At 40.7% G+C, this 27,453-nt stretch overlaps 3 protein-coding genes across 4 annotated transcripts; 1 reads left to right on the top strand and 2 right to left on the bottom strand.

Annotated features, from left to right (window-relative positions):
- The first annotated feature begins 1,514 nt into the window (after positions 1-1,514).
- On the top strand, positions 1,515-12,759 carry kiaa0895l. Its single transcript, XM_034105920.1, has 7 exons — positions 1,515-1,727; positions 2,704-3,467; positions 3,547-3,690; positions 8,422-8,554; positions 9,096-9,401; positions 9,648-9,745; positions 10,159-12,759. The coding sequence occupies exons 2-7, from the start codon at positions 2,751-2,753 to the stop codon at positions 10,318-10,320; spliced, it is 1,560 nt and encodes a 519-aa protein (XP_033961811.1). The 5' UTR covers positions 1,515-1,727; positions 2,704-2,750; the 3' UTR covers positions 10,321-12,759.
- Positions 12,760-13,566: 807 nt separating this feature from the next.
- Positions 13,567-22,603, bottom strand: LOC117463605 (casein kinase II subunit alpha'-like). Of its 2 annotated transcripts, none has more exons than XM_034105941.1 (13): positions 22,338-22,603; positions 19,548-19,927; positions 18,254-18,365; positions 17,420-17,521; positions 17,228-17,278; positions 17,007-17,066; positions 16,474-16,557; positions 15,883-15,993; positions 15,670-15,771; positions 15,441-15,541; positions 14,985-15,133; positions 14,302-14,402; positions 13,567-14,028 (listed from the first exon to the last, which is right to left on the bottom strand). In XM_034105941.1, exons 2-12 carry the CDS (start codon positions 19,652-19,654, stop codon positions 14,329-14,331), a joined length of 1,053 nt encoding a protein of 350 aa, XP_033961832.1. In that variant the 5' UTR covers positions 19,655-19,927; positions 22,338-22,603; the 3' UTR covers positions 13,567-14,028; positions 14,302-14,328. The 2 variants fall into 2 exon arrangements, with proteins under 2 accessions (XP_033961832.1, XP_033961823.1); XM_034105932.1 differs by having other exon boundaries at positions 14,315-14,402.
- Positions 22,604-23,905: 1,302 nt separating this feature from the next.
- LOC117463669 (zinc finger protein 319) lies at positions 23,906-26,821 on the bottom strand. The gene has a single exon (XM_034106035.2). It carries the CDS (start codon positions 26,813-26,815, stop codon positions 25,058-25,060), a length of 1,758 nt encoding a protein of 585 aa, XP_033961926.1. The 5' UTR covers positions 26,816-26,821; the 3' UTR covers positions 23,906-25,057.
- Between the last annotated feature and the right edge of the window lie 632 nt (positions 26,822-27,453).

The raw sequence follows: 27,453 nt of genomic DNA, 5'->3' as shown, positions 1-27,453 counted from the left end.
TGTGTAGATACGATAGCTTCTCGCTGGCCCCCCCCTTGCATTTGCCGAGCATGATAAAATTACCATACTCAGAAGTTGAGACATGTAAAATACATGTTATCGATCTAATCCTCTTTGGAGGCACTTCAGCTGTGTTACAAGGTTTCCTTTTTCCTCATTGTCAGCAGTTTATGAAGTAATCAGCCTGAATAAAGAAATTAGAAACATTAGACAGCTACCAACACTCTGAGGAGGACCAAATGATTAAGCATACAATGTTTCCTTTTTCCTATGGTTAGTATGAGTAATTGTTACGATGTGAGGTGCAGGTGAAAGAACGATACGTGGAGAGAGGGTTTTCTTGCAAAAATAAACAGGCGTTTTATTCTTAGCCTTCCACATTATTCCACAGAAACACAAACTGCATGCCTGGTGCTGCATTCACCAGCAAGGAACAAACACAAAAACGAATGCCCCTTCCCCTCTCTTCCCAACCACATTTATAGGAGACGGCCCGCCTTCCCACTCCAACCTGGCCAATCAGGTCATGGTTCTAAAAACGGAGTGAAGGCTTAAATACAAAATTAAACACTGTTGTCTACCTTTAATAAAACCCTAAAGGCTTAAGTAAATTCATTATTGCATCGCCATAAATATTATATCTTCAAGAACAACAAGGTCTGCTTAAAACGGATAGTTTTTAACCTAATTGACACTCGTGAAATCACACATTTCCTGACCAATCGCGTCCAAGACTCCGCCTAATCATACGGCACATAATGGAGTACTTTGGAGGCGTGCTCCCCCTTTGAGCACTGGGACAAGATGGCCTCCAGGTCTGAACAAAGGAAATGGTGATTACTTGATGCTTGTGTGTTTTACAGACTGACAAACGAATTTAGACGCATTTTATTAGTTTGTCTATGTAAACTGTTTTTATAACTTTAACTGAAATAAAGGCAACTCAGAAAAAACATGTACTACCTTTCTGTCAACTGTCAACCAACTGCCGAGCCCCGGTCACCAACATCATCAGCTTGGTACCCAATATTATCCAAAAATAAACACTTAAAGTATTAGAAAAAAACTGATTGTGAACGAATATTCACTATGCACTTTAAAAAATGAAAAGGTAGTTGGTCATACACACATGTTTGGTCATTTCTTGCTGTTTTTGTCCAGAAATACAGTCAAAATGTTGTCAAATGTCAAAAATAACCATCCCATTGAATTCCTAGGGTCAGAATTGTATGGAAAAATGTATTCATTTGTCTCTGTATGTTGTTTACTTCAAAGGTTATGCGTTATGCCTCTTGCTACATCACATTTTAATGTTTCGGTTTTGGGTTAGGTGCAATAAAGGGTTACAAATGTAGCCTTTCGGACATTATTTCAGCTTGGCACCTGGCAGATTCTGAAAGTAGACACTTTAAGGATTAAGAAAAATCAGGTGGCATAAAAAATTCCGAGGGGTGTGCGTGGACCCATCTAGACTAACGGGGTAGCGTCATGACGTACAGACGTACCCGGCGTAACGCGTCATATCTTCCAACACAACCGCCGCTTCCTCCCTGGCCGGCCCAGGCAGGCGCCTCAGGCCCCGCTCCTTACTGAACCGCTATCCGCTAATTATCATCATTCCCCGGCAAACACACAGCCTCCTCTGCCCGGTTTGTGGAGCTGCGGCCGGAATGAGTGAACGAAACGGCAGGCATCTTTAAAGAAGTCCTGGGACTCGCTGTTCCTCGGTAAGTAAGCTTATTTATTTAAGTTTGTGAGTTAAATGGCTCTTTAAGAGTTGTCTTCAGAATTAATGCATGTGTCTGTTATTTGGTCTACTGTCTCCATGGAGAATTCAAAATTAAACTGTATTCTGTTCTTTCATGTAATATAAGTAACTGTTAGCTTAGTATGTTACTAGTGGTTAGCTGTATACTTAATGATTTCTGATGGGTGCTTTGTTCCTGTCCAGACAACATGGACTGTCTGTTTCCTGTTGGTTAATCTGTGCCCATACATACTGACACATTCACTGACATGCTTCTCAACTGTAATCTAATTAAAGCATCAGCAGTGACTGACATCAGCCTCATGTCCTCCTCTTTCATACCAGCAGCATCAATAAGCAGCATCAGTGGTGGATTAAGTAAATGTCTCAACTGCTGTACTTGGGTAAACATGTGTGGTACTTGTGTTTACTTGAGGTTTTCACTCTTATCGTTGTACTTCTACTTCACTACACCTGAGAGGGAGATATTGTCCCTTTTACTACACTGCATTTGTCTGACAGGGATGAAGTGTTATACAATTCTCCTATTATTTTAATAAAGTATTTACAAGGTTTTTTGCTTCAGTCTCCCCCTGGATCAGCTGGAGATTGCATCATAAGCTGTAACCCTAAGTTATAATACGTTATATTTTCAAAGATGATCACATAGCATTTCTATATACAAAAGAGTTACAATTAAAACAACATTAAATATCTTCAGAAGAAAAATGCAACATACACCTAACAGCAGCAGTTGTATCAATCCAAAAACACAATATATGACATTAACATTTGAACATATTTGCGCAGTTACTGCTTTTACTTTTTATAATGTAGGTTTGAATGCAGGACTTCCACCACGTGTAGTGACCGACATCAACCCATTTTCCTCATCTGTCACACAAACACCATCACTCGCAACAGTAAGCAGTATGCATGAATCTGTGTGTCCACAGCGTTGGGGCTGGAGGAAGGTTGAGACTGAGGCGTAGCGGGCGTGGTGATGGTGTTAGACTCAGTTGAAGTCTTCATGGATCAGGTTGAGGGTGAAAGTGTTGGGAGCAGCAGGGACCTGATGGAGCCAAACGTCCGAGCAGATCCAACCAAAACCACAGGGACGCCCACACCTCCCGCCAAGAAGAGCAATGATGCCAAGAAAGAGAAGGTGTCCCAAAATGGACTTCCGACCGAGACGAATGGCAGCCAGGCACAGAGGAGGCCATCATCATCAAAAGGTGGGGCTACTCCAAGACCGCCGCTCCGCCGCCCCCTCAGCCTGGAGATGACACCCCAGCGGTTGAGAGGGTCTCAGGAGCAGATGGCAGACAGGCGGATGGTGCAGCCCCCTTGGCGCAGTGGTCCGGCCGCCCCCTTGCCCCCCACACGCAGCCTGACCAGCCCGAGCCTGGGCGCAGGATGGATGCGGCGCAGCGAGAGCACCTGCTCCGTCAACTACTCCCTTGGTCTACGAGCCAGCAGGGGGCAAATGCGGCCTGCCACCTCCCTGCCACACATACCTAAGGGGGTGGCCGGGAGTTCACTGCCCACATCCTCCAGGCCCTGTCTGCTGGTGGCCCTCAGGCCCCTCAACCTGGAGCAGGAGAAGCAGACTTTCTTCCAGTCCGACTACAAGTACGAGCCTCAGTTTGAGTACGCCCAGCCGGAGCCGAGGAGCGTGTTGGACAAGTACCGAGAGGGATCCGGCCTCTTCCTGGAACAGGTACAGTACTGCACATCCGTACATATCACCTGTGAGTTCACATGATGATGGTGATGATGATTTGTATGTTCCACTGCAGGCGGTTGGGATCATGGAGTGTGTCCTGAGGAAGTTTGGCTGCTATGAGAACTTCGAGGTGGTGACAGGCGGCAGCATCCTCCCTAAAAGTCAAGTCTGGGCTGCTGTTCGTAAATATCTGCAGAAAGAAGGCTGTGTGGGAGAGGTGAGTGACATGCAGCACAGAGCCTTAAACAACAGCAGGTATTTTGACGTTCAGCAGGAAAAAGCAAAGGTTTTGGTTTTATTCAAGTGACCCACATTTAGGCCCAAAATGCTTGTATGCGCAAACAAATGCCTTGCTCATGGACACTTCAGACACCCCAGCAGACGAGCTACCCGTCCAAACTCTGTATTTTTCAATCCGGGCAGGGACATAAACTTGTGACGATAATGTTCTTCTTCTTAATTGAATTGTTATTATTCACGCCTGTGGTTTGATATATGTCAACATGAGTGTAGTTTGATAAAGGAAATCCAGTTAAGAAACAATTTCTCAACATCTTTGATCTCATTTAACAATAGTAAAAATGTAAGTATAAAGCTTGCAGTGTTATCATCAATTGCCACAAGCTTTAGACTTTACTGTGAGAACTTTATTAAAGAAAGGTGTGTTACTAGTGATGTCTTTAACACATAATACATTGTTGGTGGTCTTGCTCCCGAGCGGAAAAATAAATCCGGTAACGTGCCTATTGTTGGCACCGGAGCTGCTGGCAACATCAAAGTGATCAAGACTAAGCTGGTGAGTGTTTTTGCTTCCAAGTTCTCACCAGACCTAGATGCTGAAACTTTGTCTGTGTATCTGAAAGAAAAACTTGGCCGTGAGGTTGCCTGTTGCCAACAAATTGGCACTATACACGGTAGATACGGTTCATTTAAAGTATCTGCTGAATGCAATGAGGTCAGCGAAATGTACAATCCGGAGATCTGGCCAGAAGGGGCATTTGTCCGGCGATATTATGAGCCGCGCAGAGCGGGAGTTATCGGCTCAAACACTGCACCTACTGCGGGGGGAATGAGTGTGCCTGCTGGTGCAATGGGCACTCACTTGTCTCGCTAAATGACTATTCGGGTCTTGTCGTACAACTGTCGTGGCCTTCGTATGGGCCAGAGCACAGGGGGTAAAGCTCGCCGCATTGTAGTTGACCACCTTCTGGAGAACTGTGACATACTATGTATGCAAGAGACATTTTTAGCGAAGCAAGACTTGGAAAAACTGAACTCTTTCAATGATAATTTCCATGGGGCTGGGGAGTCTACTACTGACTTTGGCATGGGAATAGTCAGAGGAAGGATATCAGGGGGTGTGGCTATCCTGTGGAATAAGAACCTTGATTCATCAATACATGTGGTTAGGCTTTGTGCCGACTGGTGCATTGCAATACAGTTTACTCACAATGACAAGGAGTTTATTATTCTAAATGTGTATACACCCTATGAATGTCATCAGAATGAGGATGAATATCTAAATAGGCTTGCTTTCATTAATTCCTTTATTCAAAGCAATACTTCTTCTTGTGTGTATGTCATTGGGGATATGAATGCAGATATCTCAGACAGGAACTCATTATTTGCCAAGCACATGGCTCAGTTCTGTCACGATAACAATTTTATATTGTCAAGCAAGGTGCTTTTGCCTTGCAGATAGTTATACCTACATTAGCGAGGCCTGGCATACTACGTCATGGCTTGATCATTGTATTAGTACAGCTGATGCTCATGCTTCACTTGAGTGTATGAGCATTCTGTATGGGACAGCAACGACTGATCATATACCTGTTGCTATGTCAATAAATGTCGAACATCTACCTGGGCTAACCAGAAATGTAAATAGTGCTCAAACAGAAAAACTAGACTGGTCAACCCTCACAAAGGAAGACATTACATCCTATTATGCTCAGGCGGATACATCCTTAACTAATATTCATCTACCTAGAGATGCAATGATGTGTAGTGATGTTAACTGTAAGGATGCAAAGCATAGGAGTGATATCTGCTCCATGTAGTGATATAGTAAGTGCTCTGTATGAAGGCAGTAAGCCTTACTACAAAAGTAACAATAAGACTCCTAACATCAGGCCTGGCTGGAATAGGTATGTAGCTGAGTATCATGCTGAAGCCTGTGAAGCCACCAAATCATGGGCTATGGCAGGCAGACCCAGACAAGGGTCTGCATTTGAGTACAAGAAGCTTACTAATGCAAGATACAAGTATGCTATCCGCTTCATCTGTAAAAATGAGCAAGCCATGAGGGCCGATTCCATGGCTAAGAAGCTGCTCAGTAACAATGTTATGGATTTTTGGAAAGAAGTGAGGGCTATTAATAAATGCAAAATATCTCTACAATGCACTGTTGACGGAACATCTGGAACAGACAACATTGTGGAGTTATGGCGACAGCATTATAGTACCTTATTCAACTGTGTCCAAAGTGAACTGTAGATGACAGTGATAACAATGAGTCAATGGTGATAACGCCACATGAGGTATGCCAAGCTATAAAAAAGCTGTCAGACAACAAAGCCAGTGGTGTCGATCATATTTCTGCTGAACATCTTAAATATGCCAGTGTAAAGATAGCTCCTCTTCTTTCTATTTGCTTTACTGCCTTTATGAGTCATGGCTTGTTACCAGACTCAATGTTGTCTGTTCTGTTGGTCCAGTTATTAAGGACAAAGCCGGTAAAGTGGGAAGCCTAGACAACTATAGGCCCATAGCGTGAGCCAGCATACTGTCAAAAGTCCTAGAAAGAATTCTGCTGGACAGATTAGATGACTTTATTAACTCAACAGATAACCAGTTTGGCTTTAAGGCTAAACATGGCACTGACTTGTGTATATACGCCTTGAAGGAAATTGTCAACAAATATAGAGGTAATAACTCCTCAGTTCTTGTGTTTCATTGATGCTTGTAAAACCTTTGATCGTGTTAATCATAGGAAGTTATGTGTTAAACTGAGTCAAAGCGGGGTGCCCAAATACATTGTGAGAGTTCTGGTCTACTGGTATGGCCACCAGACTATGCAAGTCAAATGGGGCAATAGGGTCTCAGCCCCATTTGGGTAGCAATGGTGTCAGACGAGGTGGAATGATGTCCCCAGTTCTTTTTAACCTCTATATTGATGATCTGTCCGAGCGACTGAGAGCCTGTAATACTGGATGCATGATTGGTAGTACTCTAGTGAACCATATTATGTATGCAGATGATCTTGTTGTGCTGAGTCCATCTAGCGCTGGTCTTCAGCAGCTTCTTGCTGTGTGCTCTGTGTATGGTGTGGAGCATGACATCAAATACAACGCCAGCAAGAGTGCTGTCATGATCTTTAGAACCAAAGAAGATAAATGTCTTAAATTTCCTGATTTTAAATTGTCTGATATTAATCTTAGTGTCTGTAATAAGTTAAAATATCTTGGACACTTTATTACAGAACAAATGACAGATGATGAAGATATTTAAAGGCAATGCCGCATGATGTATGCACGAGCAAACATTCTCCTACGTAAGTTTGGTGCGTGTACAGATGGAGTGGAGATGTCTCTGTTCAGAGCATATTGCACACCGCTCTAAACGGCACATCTGTGGTCAAACTACAGAAAAGCAAGTTTACGGAAACTTCAAGTAGCTTATAAAGATGCCATGAGAATATTGCTGAAGAGACCTCGATGGTCGAGTGCAAGTGAAATGTGTGTGGCTGCAGGAGTCAATACTCTACAAGCTGTTTTAAGAAATCTTATGTATAAATGTATTTGCCGGCTTAATGACTCTGATAATGAAATCCTCTTGGCCTTATCGAACATAAGGTTTAGTACTACACGCTACCAATCGCAGCTGTGGAGACATTGGTATAGTTGTCTCTTTGTAGGACACTGATTTAAATTATTCTTAAACTATGAATTCTTTTTATGCTATGTATGTAATTTATTATATCTAATGCCTTGTCTTTTATCTATGTAATGTCTTGTCTTTTATCTGGACCCTGAGTCTGTAATAAAGTTTTCATTCATTCATTCATTCACCGTGTTTACCCTCCCCCTGACCTGCCCTGCTAAAATCACCCCCTTACCGTCCTGCAGTGAGATTTGTTTGATGTTTTACCACCTGAACCTGAGCTTGGCACAAGTACATCACATATAACCACTAGCACACAAATTCAGCCTCTGGATATAACACGACTCAAAGAAAAGATGAAATTAACGTGTAGATAAATCTGAAAATATATGAGGAAAAACAATGTAGGCATAACTTGACTAATAAACAGCAGAAAATTAGACAATTTAAATCATTCTTAATTTGTTAGTTAGTTGCAACCATGTACTTATTTTGGTGAGAAGTATTGAATTAGTCGTTCTCAGGTACTTCAAGATGTTAAGGTAATTGTTAGAAAAATATCACTCGACACCAGGTTGAGAATCAATGATCAGGTAACTAATTTATTCTTGCAAGAAGGAGCAGAGTTAAATCACATACAAAGGATATGGTTTAACTCACACACATGTTGCTCAAAGGAACAGCAACAAACATCAGGCTTATATCGTCCGAAACACAGGAGATAACAACAAAGTCGTAAATCGAGGTGGCGCTAATATCAGCCGCGGGTGTCGGAAAGTCGGGTCATCTGCGACGGGTCATCTGTGACGTCTTCTGGAAAGAGTCACGTACTTCAATTCCTCATATAACACATTACAGGAAAGGGAAAAACCCCCAAAAGCACAATAGGGCCGCTAACAAACTAGGTCTGGCCTTGAGCAGCTACAGTTAACCTTTCTATTTGCCTAAAATGGAAACTGTTTGTACATTTAGTTCTGAACATTCTGACTGAATAAAGTTTATCTTGGCAAAAATCCAGGCAGGATATGGAGGAAGAATAAGATATCATGTGTGTGCGTGTGTGCAGGTGGTGGTGCGTCTGTCCGACGAGCTGCTCTCTCAGGCGGTGATGGTGGTGGAGAGCTGTCGCCCCACCCTGACCATCAACCTGGCCGGAGCTCGGCAGTACTGGCTGGAGGGGATGCTGAGACATGAGATCGGTATGCTGCCGCTCAAACACAGAGTAGTCGGATATTTAATGAATCATCAAACACAACAGGAATCTGTATTTGCAGAAGGTTTGAAGTTCAGAGTTGATTAATTCAGGTTTATTTAAAGATGCGTGTGTTGGACTTTCATTGACCCAGAAAGAGGTGAAATTCCACCTGGCCGAATCTACAATCCAGATAGCAGTGGTAAACCAACCAACCTCATATAATGAAATAGTCCCAATAACATTTACGTAAACCGATCAGTACTATCAGTTAGGTTAGCATCAGATACTACCTTCTCATAACAAGGACACAGAAGGAAAAAAAACAGAACTAAACCAATTATAATGGAAGGAAAATTAACTTTATGAATACTACTTACTAAAAACATGGTAGAAATAGATAAATAAACTGAAAAATGTAAAGAAACTAAGAAAAACGGCATAAAATAATGGTTACAAAAATAAAATAATAGAAAGTGAAAAAAATGGAAATAAAATAACCAAAGATGCCATGTTGATTGACTCATGGCCCTTTATGCTCTCCTCAGGCACACACTACCTGCGCGGGGTGAACAACAACCTGCAGCCGTGGTGCACCACTGAAGGCAGAAAGCAGTTCGGCCTCAAACCGGCCAATCCCACAGAGGAGGGCCTGGCCAGCCTGCACAGCGTGTTGCTACGGAAACAGCCCTACCTGTGGCGTGCCGCCCTGCTGTACTACACCGTGTACCACGCCGCCAGCATGAGCTTCAGCCGCCTCTTCAGCCACATCGCCCGCTTCGTACAGGACCCCGACGTCCGCTGGGAGTACTGCCTGAGAGCCAAGAGAGGGCAGACGGACACCTCGGAGCCAGGTCAGTCAGCATGCACACGTGCACACACACACACACACACGCACACACGCACACAGGCTATATCCAAATCTAATACAGCCTATTGTTACAAGATACCAATTGGAGAACAAGAAAGTAGCATTAATGTAGACTGAGAGACAAAACCCAGTCCTCTCCATAAGTTATCTTATATTATGAAGGGGTCTTCCTGAAAGATGATACTTTTATTTGAATTCTTCCTGAATGTTGTGTGTCTGTTTTTCTCAGGTTGCTTCAGTAAAGATCAGGTTTACCTGGATGGGATCCTTCGTATCCTTAGGCATCGAAGGAATATTGACTTCAAGATGTTGACTTCTTTAGGCAAGGTCAGTGTCGTCAGCTTCAAATAATAAGAGCCTTTGTTCCTAATACAACGATTAATATATGGCAGGTAAGTAAGGAACCCTTATCTCTAAACCACCTTTAAAAAAGCTATTTCAACTTCTGGGAATAATTAAGTAGATAAACAACTTTAAACCAGGTCCTAAAATATCAAAAGATAATAATACATAAAATATATCCATGTCTTATCGGCTTGTTTGGATTGATTTTAATGCAGACTCCTGTACAGATTTAAAGAAGGGTGATGTGCAGCTTCTGACCCCTGCAGGACGTTTTCAGTATAAAATGTAATGCTATAAACTGAGAGGTCACAATGTAGAGTTTGAGAAAATGTACCCCCACCACTGTCCTGGAGGTGTTCCCCTCCACTGATGCACCTTCTTCTTCCTCTCTTCAGGTGTCTTTCGAAGATGTGGAGAGGCTGCGTCCCCTGGCTGTCCTCCCACGGACCAGAATCCCTCACTTCATGCGGGACCAGGAGCGTTACCTGCAATACCTGGATCACATCCTCTCCGTCAACGAACTGGACGATTCAGCGCTTCAACACCAGCTACCCTGAGACCCCCCCGCACCACCTGAATCAAAGAAGAAGAAGACGTGGAGCACGTGGTGTGTTCGATATCACTAAAAGAAATCAGTATTATGCTTTATTTTAGCACATTTTGTAAAAACTTGAATGTTACGAACAAAAAGGGACAAACACACTAACACCTCTATCTACATTTTGCCCAATTGCATGTGCCCTCCTCGCCTTTACTCCTATTATGAAGTTACCTCAATACTGCAACTCTGCGATGTAACCAACATTACATATGTAGACTCATACATAATCACTGCACTCAGCGCCTGTACAGGACACCACTAACATGTCATGTACAGATTTATACATAATCACATGCTTATTTATGCAATTATTTAAGTTTTTTACTTTTAAGAGAACACAATGAATGTCTCTGGTCTTAGCTTTATACCTTTTTTATTTTATACAGCATTGCTTTTATGCCTTAGATATGTTGCATTTTTAAAAAGACACCAAGGACGGACATATTATAAACCCTGGGGATATATTTACTGAGATCATCAATCATTAAGTTGTCAAGTGCCAGTGGACTTGGTGAAGTATTTAAGCTTCCCCAGGGTGCTTTTTAAAAATATCAGTGTTATTAAGAAGAAAATCAGCTCTTACTGTCTAAGCAGTGTCCTTGGTGGTCTTTTCATATCAATAAGCTACTGTGATGTGACCCCGTCCCTGAGCTCCCCCTCTGCAGAAGCCAAACTTTACATGCTAAAGTGAAGGATATTGTTTTTTACAGAGATGTAGATGAGAAGATTAATATCAGTCTCATGTAACTGCTAGCCTGGCTCTGTCCGAAATATAAAAACAGCAATTGACCCTACACTGAGCATTGATTGAACAATCATAGCTTGGAAACTCAAATGTATCCATTGAGGCTGGCTCCATAGGGCTCGAAAGAGATAGGTATGTTGTTTGCAAAATTGGTCTACTCAAACCAAAAACCGAAGAACCAGGAGAAAGGAAAAGGTTAATAAATAGTGGGTTTTTTTGCTCAAATGTTAGCATGCCTCCAATCTCCAAAAGCCAAGACGCATATCACTAACTTATCATTTTTGTTTATGTAGTTAAAGGCTACACTCATGACCAAAACATCCACTGTGCAGCCCTTTATCACAGTGTTTATGCTAATTTTAGCGGCTCTGTCCCGCTCCTTAATTTAGAGACATTTACTTTTCAGAAGCGTTGAAGAAGATGTTGCCATTAACACATCAGTTAGAACCTCATTATGATAGCCTTTTCCTGTGAAGATAAAATCCGGATATTTAGAAATACATTTATGCGTGAGAATGAGCAGTCGGATCCTACATGTTTTCTAACACAAGGACTAGCTAGATCTACTCTAGCTACTAAATGCTAATTATTGGCTTTAGCATGATATCATGTGTACATTAATCAAGTGCATTTAAGAAACTTTACATTAATATATATCGACAATGAGTCAGCTATTCATAACTTTATTTTAATTAATGGAGCTAATGTTAGCTTAATAAGCTAATTACAGCCTGATGTATAATACACAACTTTTCAGAACAAAAGCAGAGCTGGTTTTTTTCTGTACTTTTGTACAACCAGAAATAACACTACATAAAAAAGGGAATTTAGAGCTAAGCTAGCTGTTTTTATTTATGCTAAGCTAACCGGCTGTTGCTTCATATTTAACACCAGCCATGTCGATACTAGTGGTAGCAATCTTCTCCTCTAGCTCTCTGCAAACTAAGCCAATGAGTGAATTTGCAGTAATGTAGAACTTTTCTTTTACATGTAAAAAAAAAAGTGCCAAAGCGGCAATTTAAATTCACTGTCAGGCTTTTAGAGAAGCAGCCATTCATCATGGTTCTTCACTCAGGCATGAGTCACTGGCTGAGGGGAAAGCGGGGGTGTTGTGGGTGTGCCTTCGATGGGTGTAAAGCTCATCTGCTGTAGCTAGCTGTGTGGTTTTAGACTGCTTTTTATTATGCGTTTGAAACTTCAGATGTCAGTCAGGGCATTCAGTTTGGGCCAAGCCGTCTTTGAGCTGAAATAAAGTCGGGATTTGGGCTAAACAGCATTAGTAGTTCCAGTTTGTAACTAAAAAATACAACTTGACAAAATGTGAATTCTACTCGTGATGCATTTGAAATACTTTGGATCCAAAGACCATTGTGTAATTGAACAATTGATTCTGCTGTGTTTACAAATTCAGCCATTGGGTAAGCAGATGTACGTTTTAAATTGGAGCAGTTGGTCGTATGCTGAACTCATCAAACCATTGCCCTGGTTTCGCCGAAACGAATGCACCTATTTGTAATGCACGAATGTTGCACAAGTGTTTTATGTTCTGGAAAACATCTTGAAGTTCCAGTTTATTTATTAAAAAGTACACATGTAATGAGCTCTGGTCTTTTTCATAAAGCATCAAAACAATCACTGCTGACAAATTCACCTAGGAAATGTTTCTTGTGTACATAACTGGACTCTGTGAGCCCCACAATTTAATACTCTAGATGTGACATTATGCATAATGAGTACTTATATTTTAGTAACACTTAAACGTACTAAGCAGGACATTTACCTGTAGCTGTAATATTGCAACTTTTACTTTAAGTAAAAAAATCTGATATCTTCTTTCACGACTGGTAAAATCTCGTCAGTCTGCAGTCGGATAGAAAAAAACCGTTTCATACTATTATATATTAAATCATCAGATTATAACTCAAACATTAATGTAATAGCAGGATTGTACTCTCTGGTTGCTGGAGGTTATTTCTGCTCATGTTTTGGTTTTGTGAAAATAGTGGGAAATGCCATCAAGTTTGTCTTGCTCAGACCTCAACATTAATACAAATGCATTACAATTAGGAGAAAAGGTAGTCTAGAACCATCAACTGTTCTTACATGAAATATTACTAGTATGATCAAAGTAGTTCTCTCATTGATTGTTGCAGCTACACTTTAATTAACTGTTGGGTAGTCACATTTTTGTAATAAACTTTTCACATGTTCTATTTACAAACAAACGTAATTTTTAAGTCTCTAAAGCTGTCAGACAAATGTAGTTGAGTAAAAAGTACAAATATTTCCCTCTGAATTGCAGTGGAGTAGAGGCAGAACATGGCATGACAAGTACATACTCTGGAGTAAATGTACTTTTCCACCACTGCTATCTGGATTGTAGATTGGGCCATTTGAAAAACAGAAAAGGTGGAATTTCACCTCTTTCTGAGTCAATGAAAGTCCAACACACGCATCTTTAAATAAAAATGGTTTATTCTCTTTCAATATAGCTTTTGTTCTATCCGTAGCAGAAAAGAGCCTCCATGCCACTCAGTGCTAAAACTGGATCTCAGGTCACCACAGCATCGTAATGACGGACAAACGTCTTACGGCACAACACTGGCTTGATACTGATCCAACAACAGTCACTTTGCTCATTTTAAAAACGGGTTGGGGGTGTTGGGAGGCAGGAGTAGGAGGAGGGTGGAGGAGGAGGGGGGGGGGGGTTTGGATCTGATTTCAGACCTGATTTATCTGTGACTCGGACCAAGCAGCTCAGACCCCCCCCTCCCCCCCTGGACTTTTTAGGAGAAAGTTTAATCCGTGCGTGTTTTGTGTATGCTGCAAAATTGACATCTTGCTCCAGTATGGCTGTTGATGTGGAGGCAGAGGTTTCTGCCACGAAAAGGTCACAAGTTGAGGTAACGAAGATTCTTCCTGATTGGGCGAAAGAGGGACGATAAACAGACTAAATGTCAAACAATGATCATCTGATAGATTTTATAATAAGGAGAATTATAAAAAGTGCCATGCGTTTTACTGAGAGCTGTTTCTCTGAGTTTACTATGATACAAATGGTGTAGACATAACGATAAAAAAAAGCGTGTCAGTATATACAATTCAGAACAGGACTCAAACACATTAAATACATATTAAAACCTTCATGAAAATATGATTTATATATAATGATATGAGTGTAAATATACATACATGCGTGGATTACCTGCTCTCTGGTTATCATGTTGCATTGGAGCTGCTTATGGCCTTTGTGCCGTCTGTGTTGGCATTTGCCTGTTCCTTCACCACAGGATCTGATGGGGAAACATTTGAATTGTTATTATCATTGACTGCATCTGATATACTTATCCAGACCTCGAGTAAATTAAGTAAATACAGGTACGTATTTGTCCTGGTGCCCGGCCAGTTTTATAAACATGCAGCAATGTCCATAAAAGGGCATAAACATACCAGTGGAACCAGACTTGTAAAATGTGATGCCTAATTTATGTCAAGTTTAAATGAAGTGTGTAACTATGAATTTACGAGGCGATTACGCTCTTTTGAGTAGTAGTGAAATATGGAATTCAGTTTGATAAGGAAAATATAATTTACTGTACACGTTTCATGTTCTTTCTTCATGATTTATTTTGCAAATGTGGATTAGAGAGGGAGAATCCTTGTGGCTGGATTTGATCTGATTGCAGAGGCGAAAGCTAAACAGACTCTTTAATCTGGACTGATATTTAAAAGTGAAAATAAAATGTACCTCAAACACACACAGCGTTTTTAACAATAAGTAGGAGAGGAGAAACTAGATCTGTAAATTATAATTGACTAGTGGCAGTATTTAGAAAACATGGATTCTGTCCGTATGTGTTGGTGTGAGTACTAACAGAAGTATGGGTGCTGCATGGCCTCGGCAGCGGTCAGCCTCTGCTGGTGGTCGTAGCGCAGCAGCTTGTCCAGCAGGTCCAGAGCCTCCGGACTCACCAGGTGCTGGTTCTCCGACTGGATGAACTGCTCCCAACGCTTCCTCGTTTGTCTGCACACAAACATTTCTCATGACTAAAATGTCTCTTTTTTGTTATGTGAATTAAACAGTTGTGGTGACAATCCAACAGTACTAGCAGCTTTGACTTTTTAAACATTTACTAAAGCAAGGGTGTAATCTAATAAGATTAACAATGATGGTGTTTTATTAAAGTGTGACTGTTAAACCTACAATACCAGGACACTGATACGGCTAAATAGAATTCAGCCATTGTTCACTTTATAATTGACACTTGTGCTTTTCCTACTGTCAAAACGTCAGCTTTTGGTACAAACACACTCCCTCAGTTAGAACTCACTGTCCCAGCAGATCTTTGAAGCGAGTGTCCAGTTCTATGTGATATTTGTGCAGGTAACCAAAGAGCTCATCGGTGCCCAGAACTTTAGCAATGCGGACCAGCTGGAAAAAATAACAAATGTAATCCCTTAATTACATATTTTGGATACATTATCAAGTACAAATGCATATTGGTCCCAATATTTAGTTCTTGATTTGACATTTGAGTGTTCAAATAATAGACTGGTCACCTGGTCGTAGTTGTCCTGGCCGTGGAAAAACGGTTCCTTCAGAAAGATCATGCTGGCCAACATGCAGCCTAGACTCCACATGTCCAAACTATAGTCATACATCTGGAGGGAGGAAATAAGAGAGAATCAGACACCAAGAAACGATTTAAAAGAAGACAAGGACTTGTGTGTGTTGTCCTCATTTGAAGAGTAAATATCTGTATAAGCATTTACCTGATAGTCCACTAGCAGCTCTGGGCCTTTGAAATAGCGCGAGGCCACCCTGACGTTGTATTCCTGAGCGGGATGGTAAAATTCTGCCAAACCCCAATCTATAAGACGCAGCTGAGACACAGAGAGGGAAAATTAAAACGTTTTACAATGCAGCGTAACACTTCAGAGTCAATCTTTTTTTTTTTTTTAATATCGCAAATTAATTTAACTGTTTATTTTCATTGGAAATGTTACCAATAACATTTTTAGGTTTATTCATTATTTTTTCAATGCACATTCTTACTGTAACTTAAGTTTATTTATTATGATTTATTTAATCTCTTTTTAAAACCAAGCTACAAAACCCCATTTCCCCTGGGATAAATAAAGTATTCCGACACATTCTTTTATGTGTGTTAGATCGGCCACAGTTTCCTAAATATGTCATAATAGCCTTCATTTTGTTAATGTTAAGATGACTTGGGCTGGTGGCACCTTGCATGGCAGCCAATGCCTCTGTATGAATGTGTGTGAATGCTCACTTGAACATGTAAAGCGTCCCGAGGGGTTGTAAAGAATGGGAAAGCGCTCTAAAAATGTCGTAGCCAGTACCTTTCTCATCTGGTGGTCGATCATCACATTGTGGGGCTTCACGTCCCGGTGCATGATCCCCATACTGTGGCAGTAGTCCAGAGCCTTAGAGAGGAGACAGAGACACACAGTCAACACTGCAGCTAGTCTGTAACAGTCCATGCTGCCCTGCTCTCTCTTTATCCTAGTGGATATCACCGCTCCAGAGTTCTCTTCTCAATGATTAAACTAAGTCAGGACTCATAAAGACTCATAATAACTCGGGTTGTTTTCATTATTGATTGTATTTTGTTCTACTTGATTAATCATTTATTAATACAAATTTCAGAAAATAGCAGAATGCCTAAGATTACATGTATGAAACTTCCAAATCCTGTCTTATTACAATTTTCTCAGCATTACTCTGCTTACTGTCTATTACTGAAGATAACCCTATAAATGAACGTCCACACTCACAGTTTTTTGTTTAAAAGTGGTAAACAACGATGAGCATTCCATAAATAAGTCATTATAGAATTTAGATAAATGGAAAGGTAGACAAAATGGGTTTTTACCTTGAGCAGCTCATACATGTAGAAACGGATATCATAGTCAGTCAGCTTCTGGTAAAGCTCCTGCAGAACAACATTGTTTGGAGAAATGATTAAAAAAAAAAACTGAGCAGCTCAACTGGTGTCCATACACAATACACTCTTACTAGAGGGTTATTATGCATGTTATTAATAATGATACCAATGGTAGTTCTACACGTATGATGACGGCCAAACTTAAGTACCTTAAAATCTGTGTTATTGATGCACTCAAAGACAAGCGCTGGTGTTCTGGACTGCAAAGAGAGGACAACACAAGGCTTAACTGAGGACAGCAGCAGGTAGGTGGAGATCATTATCACACACACGGTTACTCGCATGACTGGATTATCTCCACTGGCGGGCCCACATGCATCAAAGGGATGGGTCTAACTCACCACCGGGTCTTTGACCGTGTCCACCAGGCGGATGATGTTGGTTCCTCCACGCAAGTTTTCAAGAATTTTGATTTCACGTTTGATCTTCTTCTTCTTGACGGGCTGCGGAAGAAAACAAGGGGTTCAAAATACAACAATATGATGATATGATATATGTGCCTTTCTAAATGGCCCCCTATGTTTATATATTCTCACTTGGAATTTACCAACATTTGACCAGCAGAGGTTGCTACAGAGAGACTCTGAGACTTCTTATTGAGTGCAAATTGGTAAATCAGCATAACCCACCAGACCAGATCAATCAAACGAAAAAAAGAAAATGAATTGTATTTGCCTGCTACAGTGCTGTTGCTCAATACTGGAACAAGTCCCTTAGACACAAACTCATTGGAAAATAGGAGCTAGTTAAAGAATAACTCAGGTTTCTTCTAATGATAGCAGTTTGTCTTGGACAGCGCCATATATCTTATCAATATGCTCACTTTGTCCTAAAACATGTCACTGATTGTCAGTGACGTGTAGACAACAAAGATATTTATACTGGGAAAAAAACCAGAACCCTTTTGACAGGATTTGGATGGACGGGTGTAACTTTATATTAAAAAAAGAAAGAAAGAAAAAGCCATCTGCTGTGAGGGGGATCACCACCTGCCGAGATAATCTTGGTGCGAATCCAGATAATAAGCTAACATATACACTGTAAAAAAACTACACTTTTAACAGTATATCCAATTTAGAAAGATTTGAAAAATAAATGTAGAGTCACGACTGAGCTGTCCAGACAGTTGGAACACAAGGTAGGAAAATGTCACATAAAGGAAAAATAAGACTCACCTTGAGGATTTTCACCACAACTTTTTCATTGTTGGTCACATTTATGGCCTCGAACACTTCACTATACTTCCCTCGACCCAGTTTACGCACCAACTGATAGTTGTCTTGATTGCTGAGGAAGAGAGGAACATTTAGCTACATTTAAACAAAAATAGATCTTCATGAGCAAAAACAACTGTCTCCTTTTTAAGAAGACTAGTTAAAAAAAACAATAAATTACTAACCTTTCAAAATTTAATAACTGAACACTGTCTGTTTTAAATGTTTGTTTCTGAAAATATTTAGGTCTGGACTCTTAGTTGGACATAACACTTTGTAGATGTCACCTGGGTCTCTGTGAAATTATACCAGGCATTTTTTCAATATTTTTGGACATACAAAGTGTTATATATATATATATATATATATATATTCAATAGAATTACAGCTTAAAGGTGGGGTAGGTAAGTTTGAGAAACTGGCTCGAAATACACTTTGTGTTATATTCCATGGAATGCTCTTAACATCCCGATAGCAATGAATATCTGAAGTGCTTTGACAAAAAATCCATAACAAAATGTTCATCTGTGGAAGCCGTGGCGCTGTAAAAAGCACGACCAATCATCTGAGCCGGGCCGGCTAAAATAACTGGATGGCCTACCTGCCTTCTGCGCGTTCGTGTGTGTTGGAGGAGGGGCTCTGTAAGGAAGTGGGAGATTTTTTCCGGCTGTGTATTTTCAAATTCTAGCGCACTCGAGCTGGTCTCTCCAAAATTACCTACCCCACCTTTAACTGCAACTTTAAATATTTTAAATGAGTGACATTACAAGTATGTGTTGGGTTCTCAAATAAAAACAAAATGTGTGGTTGACAGGGCAGAAACTCATGCAAATACAATAACGATAATAATTTTGTCTCATATGAAAGACTCACTTAATTTACAGTAATAAAGTTTATTCAAACATCATGCATTTGTATTTTATATACTGGTTTTTGTATAATTATCTCATTTCTGTTTGTATAAGGAAATGCAGTAAAACAATGTACACTTTAAGGACTGTCTTCGACAGGCTGCTATCTTTTCAAAATCGATGAAATGCTGACACTGTCATAAAAATGGTCCCAGTAAAAGTATGTGTTGAAAACAAGGATACAGAAGACATATTCTGCACACAATCACAATAGACAAGATTTCGATGGACGGCTGTAACTTTTTTACACAAAAGAAGCCACTCGCTGTGAACAGAATGAAACAATATTTTGAAACGCAGCAATGAAAAAAGAGCCAATAAATAGTAAAACACTGTAACTGTACCTCCAGTTTGGCACATGTGCATCATAGTCCCAATACTCTCTGTTCTTCTGTGTGTTGACATCGGTGTACACCCGAGCCTTGCTGCTGGCCGGCGTGGATCCGGGCATAGCTAGCTTCGCGGCTCCGTGTCGAGGACCTTTACCTCCCTCTGAATGCTTCGTGGCTCGATACTGGAAGGCAGCGCAGCGACTCTCCAGAATTTGTGGCTCTAAGAAGGTCTCTGTGCTTTGCTTACCATCGGCTTTGGCTGCTTGCGCCCTCTGAGGAAAGGCGTCAGGTTGGTGTGATGCAGCGGTGGTGCAGACTGACAGAGCTACGATGACCGAGTGTGTGAAGCCCCTGAGCAAGATGTTAGGCAGGATGGGATGAAGAGCCGCCAGCTGCAGAAACAAACAGGGAGAAGAGAGAGAATAACCTGAGGCATTAATAACAACAGGTCAATATTTCTTGTATGTAGGGCTGCAACTATTTTTTCTATGTATTTATTGTTTTACATGGATGGTTTGGACTGTAATACAGTTGTGAAGTCACACAGAGCAAAAATATACTACCTATATCTGGCTGCTTTAAAAATGCTACTATTTATATTTTCTACCTTGAGATTGTACTTATTTGAGTACAACGCGGCCCGGCGTTTTTTTTTTTATATATATATAGCATCAAATTGCAACTGAAGTAATCTATGGTCACTTTTCACATTGAACATGTGCTCTTTTATTAAATAAACTAAATACTTTCATTTTAAGTCATGAGTTTAGTGTTTACTGATGCATTAATCAATAACAATAATCCACAGCTCCTCACTCTGCTCCAGAGGATTTAAAAAAAATATATATACCCCCCCCTCACCCAGGCAGCACCCCCCCAAAGCAGTAAACCTAGGGGAAACACAGAATGTTGTTCCCTTTGCTGTTACATTGTAAATGTACCTGTCACAAAAACCAGAGATTTAAAAAAAAAATTGGCACTGATTCAATTTTGATTATTGACAAATCGATCAACTCATCATTGTGGCTCTACAGTGTTATACTCCAAATGTTTTGAGCTTTAAAAATGAGCATGAGAGTAACATTAATTGATGATTTCAAGATTGGGATTTGTTCAAATTAAAAAAGAAAGATTTCACTACCTTTTCTCAATGAAGACCACGGTAGAGAGAGTGTAGACCAAAAACGACCACCCTTTGACTTGTTAAACCTGGACTAGATTAACACGGAGACCCTACAGAGTGCTGCAAACCCAGAGCAGTATTTTTGAACTGTCTGTCTTTTGCTTTTTTTTCTGATCAGGCCAAAATCAGACAAGGTCAACCTGAAAAACCACTGCACCTAAACAAGGAGACCTTGTACACAGAACACACATCCAGTTGGTGACACAATGTATTGTCAGGTTGTGCCACCCTCCAAGAACACAGCTTCCCCATGCTCACAGACTATTTTATCATAGTCCTCTTATAAGATAACAACAATAAATGGTAATGCCACTGCTTTTTCACAACCAATACCATCTTAACTTTAAATCCAAAACACTGTACTGAAATGTGTTGAACCTGTACTTGATACACTTGGGTGTTCTTAACTCTTTATGCACAGGTTCCAATTTAAGATAGTGACGCTTTTATTCTATTTTTTATTTAAGGAAAAAGACAAGGGCAATCTCCAACTAAAATATCTCTGAATTGACATAGCTCTCAACAAATGTATTTTGGGTTAGTCATACAAAGACAATGTTAACATTTAGAATCAAAAGAATCATAGGTGAATCATTTATTTTATTTCCATTTGACTATCTTTGTGTATACAGACCACAACCGACCAAATAACCCTCTTCTTACACATAAATATGAACACCTAGTTTCAGAATGGGAGCGGTTTATTATCAGAAGGAAAACCCCCAACAATGCCAGATCATTCGTAAATCTGGATGGATTAAAACAGAACCGTTAGATTTGTGATTAATTCTATTTTTAAAAAGAGAAAATCTATCGTTTTTTCTCATCAAACCTGGACAGGGTTAACAATTATATTCAATAAAACGGTCTAAATCTCCTTTTCATATCGTCAATGCATTTACTCTATCCACATCACAACAACCCAGGGTTAGACAAAGTATTACTGCAACAGACAACCATAAATGCAATTCAGTTTAAAACCTAGGTTTAGGTTTGTCGAAGCTTTAAATACCTCAACGAAAAACAGAAAAGGTGTGATTTCACATCATTTTCTCGTTTGGATCACTTTAGACCAGGCCTAGCTTTATTGAAAACCAGGTATTTGAACTTGTAAAACCTAAACTAGATCAGCTTAGAGACTATAATGTATTATGGTAAACCAATGTCTTATCTAGTTGGCCCCTAACCCAGCCAACAGTTTAATGTAACTACCTTTAGTTAACGTTACATTAAACTGTGTGGACCCCGTCACGACACGGGCTCTCCGGGGCCTTTTTCACCGGCAAAACAGGTGAAATGTGCACTTAAATGAGAGATTACTTAACACAAATAATGTTGGTTAGCGCCGAGTTATCCTAAAATGTAGACATATCTGTGAGGACTTACACCATTTGCGATATTTCATCCTACGCTAACTAGCTAGTTACGGTGACCTAGGCTAGCTTACTTAGCAAAACATAAAATCAAAAAATGTAAACCTTGAACTAGAAATACACTATCATACAAACTGTAATGGATTTTAAGGTCAAATAGACACGTATAAACTACAAACTACTCATTAGTGTCGACATTTGATAAAATGTGAGATCAATAACGGGGGCTAAAGTTAGCCGGCTAACCTCGTCGTAGAAATATCCGAGCTCACAGGAAGTCCGCCCGACATGAACGTTAGCTCGCTAGCACCTCGTTAGCCGTGCGTTGCTCTCCGTGCAGCTGGTGCAGCAGCTCCAGGTTTGACGACAGTGATAATATGTGTGTATATCAGCAGTTTCGGTGATATATTAATTTCCTCGGATGGGTGGTGGAGGTACATTTAGCAGCGGTTCGTTAGCAGAACCAGGATGCTCTTCCCTCTTGCGGTAAACATCACCCGGATGTGAATCAAAAGCTCAATGACCCGAAAATGCAACAAAAAAAGAAGCAATTAAACATACCTTGTAAATAATAATAATACCAAAAAAAGAGAAACGATTTTTTTGTAAGAATGTATTTAGATCAAGATGTATATTTAAAGATGTACTTTTTGAAAGAAAAATATATATATAAATATAAGAGCAAACAACACAACACAAACAAGGTGTTACAAATACTTTTAAAGAAGGACACATTAAAAAAACAGTATAGTTATTACATTTTAGATTAGGTGTTACTACTCATAATAGGATTAGTGAAACTGTACATAAATGCTAAGTAAATTATCTGATCTTTTAATTTCTTTAAATTTAAAGGAATTCAATAATATATGTATATATATATTCATTGAATCACGTTTTATGCTCTGGTCATTTGTCAATCAATAATATATTATTGATTGACAAATGACCAGAGCATAAAACGTGATTATTGACATCTTGAAATGTTATGTTTTGTAAGATCACATCTTTAACAAGAAGTTGTGATTAAATGTTTGATAGTGCCTCTAAAAGGTGTTTTTCTTATAAATAAAAACAGGTGTCCATAAACAATCTAAGAGCTCGCTGATTATGAAATCAAATATTCTTTGTTGTTGTGATGACTGTTATCAACAGAAATTCAGCAAATGCTTCAATTGATCAGGATCTGAGCCATTGTCTGTACTCGCCAATACTTATTCTTAATATTTTATTACGATATCTACAATTAGCCTACATTCATGTATTCACCAAGGCAGCAGCAATCTAAATGATTGATTAATATGTAACTATTTTGCTAATCAATCGAAGACATCATTTTACTATATTCTAAAAATGTTTTTGTCAGTAGATAGGGATTTTATGAGAAAATAATATTGTATATAAAGTGAAAATAATGTATACCTTATGATGAAAGTAGGCATCTCTAATTGAAATCATCATACTATACATGTTGTAGAATTGGCTGTGATGGAAAAAATGTACACCTTTTTTTTTTTAATAAGGGTGGTTTATTTTAATTGTCTGTATACAGTATGAACAGGAGTCTATATTGATATCCTTATGTGTAAATCCAACGCTTCATTACACTCGTTCACCTCCCTCCAGGACTTCAACCATGGCACAACCACACAGTCCCATCCCACCCCGCTGTATTTCCCTTTCCCCATGATTTGTAAACCTCAAAAACCTTCTATTAAATATACTGCAAAGCTTGTGAATATAAAAATCCACACAGTAAGCCAAAGTACACAAATGTTTTACCTTATGCCCGACATAAACCAACACATGATTCGTAACTTTGAGGCTACTCGTATTTATCTGCTGAACGTCTGGGGCTAGGATCCCATGAGGATGTTCCAAGGCAAATTCTTAAAAAACTTAAAAAATAATATTACTTTTGTTAAATCTATCGCACAGTAACTAATGCAGCTAGTTTGTGGCAAGTGAGTTATATAATGCTTTAAAGTCTTGTCGGGTTAAATCTTCCGATAATCCATGTGGAATTGAAACTAAAATGTCTTGCAAGATACTGCAAGCTCATTCCTAGTGAATACAAAAGCAGGTAACATAAGCACTATACAGTTTTCAATGTTTACATAAGCTTATACACACATCTATAATATAACAGAGTAGACTATGCCATGAATCAGTAGTCATAAATATTACATTGTGCATATTCTATTGCACATGTCAAGTGTTTGTATGACATGAAAGGTATGGGTTAGTTACCTCGATGTCGCTTGTTTTAATACAAAGATGCAACAACACAGAGTTCATAGGACACGGGCTATACATTTTCACAAATCCACTTTTTTTCTTCTTCATAGGATGTTTTCCTAAATAAACCAAACCTATAATACAACAGTGATATTAAAGTGTGATAAATATTCATGCACAAACAGATGATACTACCTAAGATCTAATATGTGAAAAGATACTGCTGCACAAGCCAGCCGCTGTATACGGATGGGAGGGAATTATCGGCTAAAACTGGACGTGACGTTAAGAAAAAAAACAGAATGAATCGGTACAAAAAGGCACATGGATCTCAGAGGAGTTTAGACAAGAGCACACACACACACACACACACACACACACATATCTGACAACTGTCTGGAAGGTCTTTCCATCATTCTCAACAACAGAATTAACAGTTACAAAACAGACGATCACATGCAACCACAGAATAATGTCCCGCACAAAACAAAACCCAGATCTTACCATATTGTTACACCTTTTTCATTCGTTTTTTCCCCATGTGTTCCAAAATAAGACGGTTATTGACGATGAATAAACAACAAAGAATGAGGATGAATTCAGTCACGACTCATTACACTAATTAATGGTTCTTTGTTATACACTACAAATGGGGGAGCGGAGGCTGGCATAAGTTCCTTCGAGGGTGAATGTCATGTTTGCTCCCCAGGACAGAAGAGCAGTTCAGTTCATGGGATGCATTGTGCTTCAGGGAAACTCTCCCCCTCAGCAGTGTGCTGGACTGTGTGCTCCTGCAGTGCTGTGAGGTCGACAAAACGCTCCCCGCACCACACACACTTAAACTGTGTCTCCCGCGAGTGCACGCTCTGGTGCTTGGCCAGGTGCTCGCGTTGCTTGAAGCTCTTGTCACAGCTGGCGCATTTGAAAGGCTTCTCCCCTGTGTGAACTCGGCGGTGGCGCTGCAGCTCGGAAGAGTACCTGAAGCGTTTTTCACAGTCGGGACATTTCAGCGGCTTCTCGCGGGTCGGGTCGCAGCGGTGCTGAACAAACTCGGAGGAAGACACAAAGCGCTTGTCGCACAGGGAGCATTTCAGCGGCTTCTCTGTGCAGTGAGAGTTCTGGTGGCGCTGCAGCGTTGAATTCTTTTTGTAACCTTTGCCACACACCTCGCACTTGTAGGGCTTCTCGACCTCCCCGCCACATTTGTGCCTTAGTAGTTCTCCTGATTGGCTGAAAGACTTCTGGCAGGACGCACACTTGAACAGACTTTCCATGCCGTGAACCTGCTGGTGGTAAAGCAGGTGGGATGGCTGGAGGAACCCCTTGTCACAGAGGTTACACTTGAAGGGGCGATCAGCTGGATTTTTGTGTGTGCGTCGGTGGCGTACGAGAGCGTACTGCTGTTTGAAGCTCATCTGGCACTCCTCGCACTGGAAAGGTCGCTCCTCTGAGTGCGTGCGTTCATGCTGCCGCAGATCAGATGGGCGTTTGAAGCTCTTTCCACAAGAACCACAGCGGAAAGGTCTCTCCCCTTCCGGCTGGCACTGATGGTGCAGGAGCTCCGATGACTCCTTAAAGTGCATTTCACACAAATTACACTTGAAGAGGTGCTCGCCTGAATGAGCGTACATGTGCCGCACGAGATGAGAGCGGTGCTTAAAGCTCTTCTCGCACACGGCACATTTGTACGGCCGCTCGGAGCTGTGTGTCCGCTGGTGGTGCGCCAGATGTGAAGACTGGCTGAAACTTTTATCACAAGTGTCACATTTATATGGCTTTTCACCGGTGTGCACTCTCTCGTGGCGGGTTAGCTCTGACAAATGCCTGAAGGACTTATGGCACACTGAGCACTTGTATGGTCGGTCTGGTGCAGAGGCCTCAAAGGAAGGAGGAGACGAGGCACTGATTGCTGCACCGTCACTGGACGTCTCACCAGTGGAGGGCTGTTGGGGGTTGGCAGCTGACGAGGTTGGTGAGTTATTTCCAGAACCTGGCCGGTATGTTTTCTCACAGATGGAGCACTTCATTGGGTTGTTTCCATTGCCGTGCGAGTTGTGATGCTGAGCCAGCGAGGTGAGCAGAGAGAAGCCCATCTTGCACACACCGCACACAAAAGGCTTCTGCTCCACCTGCACACACTGATGCTCCAGCAAGTCCGTAGCCTGGCTAAAGATCTTCATACACTGGGTACACTGGAATGATCGGTCTTGGTTCACCATGCACTGGTGCTCATGAGGGTTGGCCAGGTGAGAGATGTCATGGCCACAGGCTCCACACTTGTGCCCTCTCTCGCCCCCTACCTGTAAGGAGGGCTGCTGGGCTTGAACAGTAAGCTGCTGGCCGTGCTGGGGTTGTTGCATGGAGGCATCTTGCTGCAGGACCACTCCATACACTGTGCAGCCCAGAGAGTTTTCCGTTCCCGGGGGGAGTGTGTGCACAACCGAAGGTGGAGCCACTGCATGTTGCTGCTGCCACGCCTCCGTCATCCTTCAAATTCGCAGCTCTCAGGAGATGAAGGGTGTTTCAGTGCTGAACTGAAGAGGGTGGATGTGTTTTAATAAATGGTAGCAAGCACACTGAGAGGCTGAGTGCTATATCTGCCCTTAAAAACGTTGTTTAAGGTGTTCATACCTAAAGGGGAAAAAAACATACAGACAAATTACTAAGTTGAATTTTCATTCAAAATTATTGACATGAGTACATACAATCAGTTCTGTGCCTGAGTATGAAATGCAGGGCTGATAAGCTGCCAGTTTACATTACAATGATATATTATACATAGATCATGCATAACGTGTGTTTACATTTCATCCAGAGGAGGTCCTCTAGCCAGTTTCACAATATTGTGAGTGGCTGATCAAGTCTTGTAGAATACAATTGAAACAAACCACCTAAGCTAGCTTGAGGGGCCTGCAACTTATCCTTCAGTTATTCAGGAAATATATCGTTATGTGATATGTACACATTTGTATCAGTAAGACAGACCGTATGGTGTCGTGTAGAGAGCTCACGCACTTTCTATAAACGGAAATATTAGAGAATAACGTTTAACCTGAATTGGGCTCGGTCTATTTCCTGAAATACCAATCAGGCACGCAATAGTCCCCTTTTTCAGTGTAATGTG

This window comes from Pseudochaenichthys georgianus, chromosome 3 (genome assembly GCF_902827115.2).
Source record: "Pseudochaenichthys georgianus chromosome 3, fPseGeo1.2, whole genome shotgun sequence".
NCBI classification, from domain to species: domain Eukaryota; kingdom Metazoa; phylum Chordata; class Actinopteri; order Perciformes; family Channichthyidae; genus Pseudochaenichthys; species Pseudochaenichthys georgianus.
The sequence above is the reverse complement of the archived record's forward strand: the minus strand, read 5'-3'. Positions and strand labels throughout refer to the sequence as shown.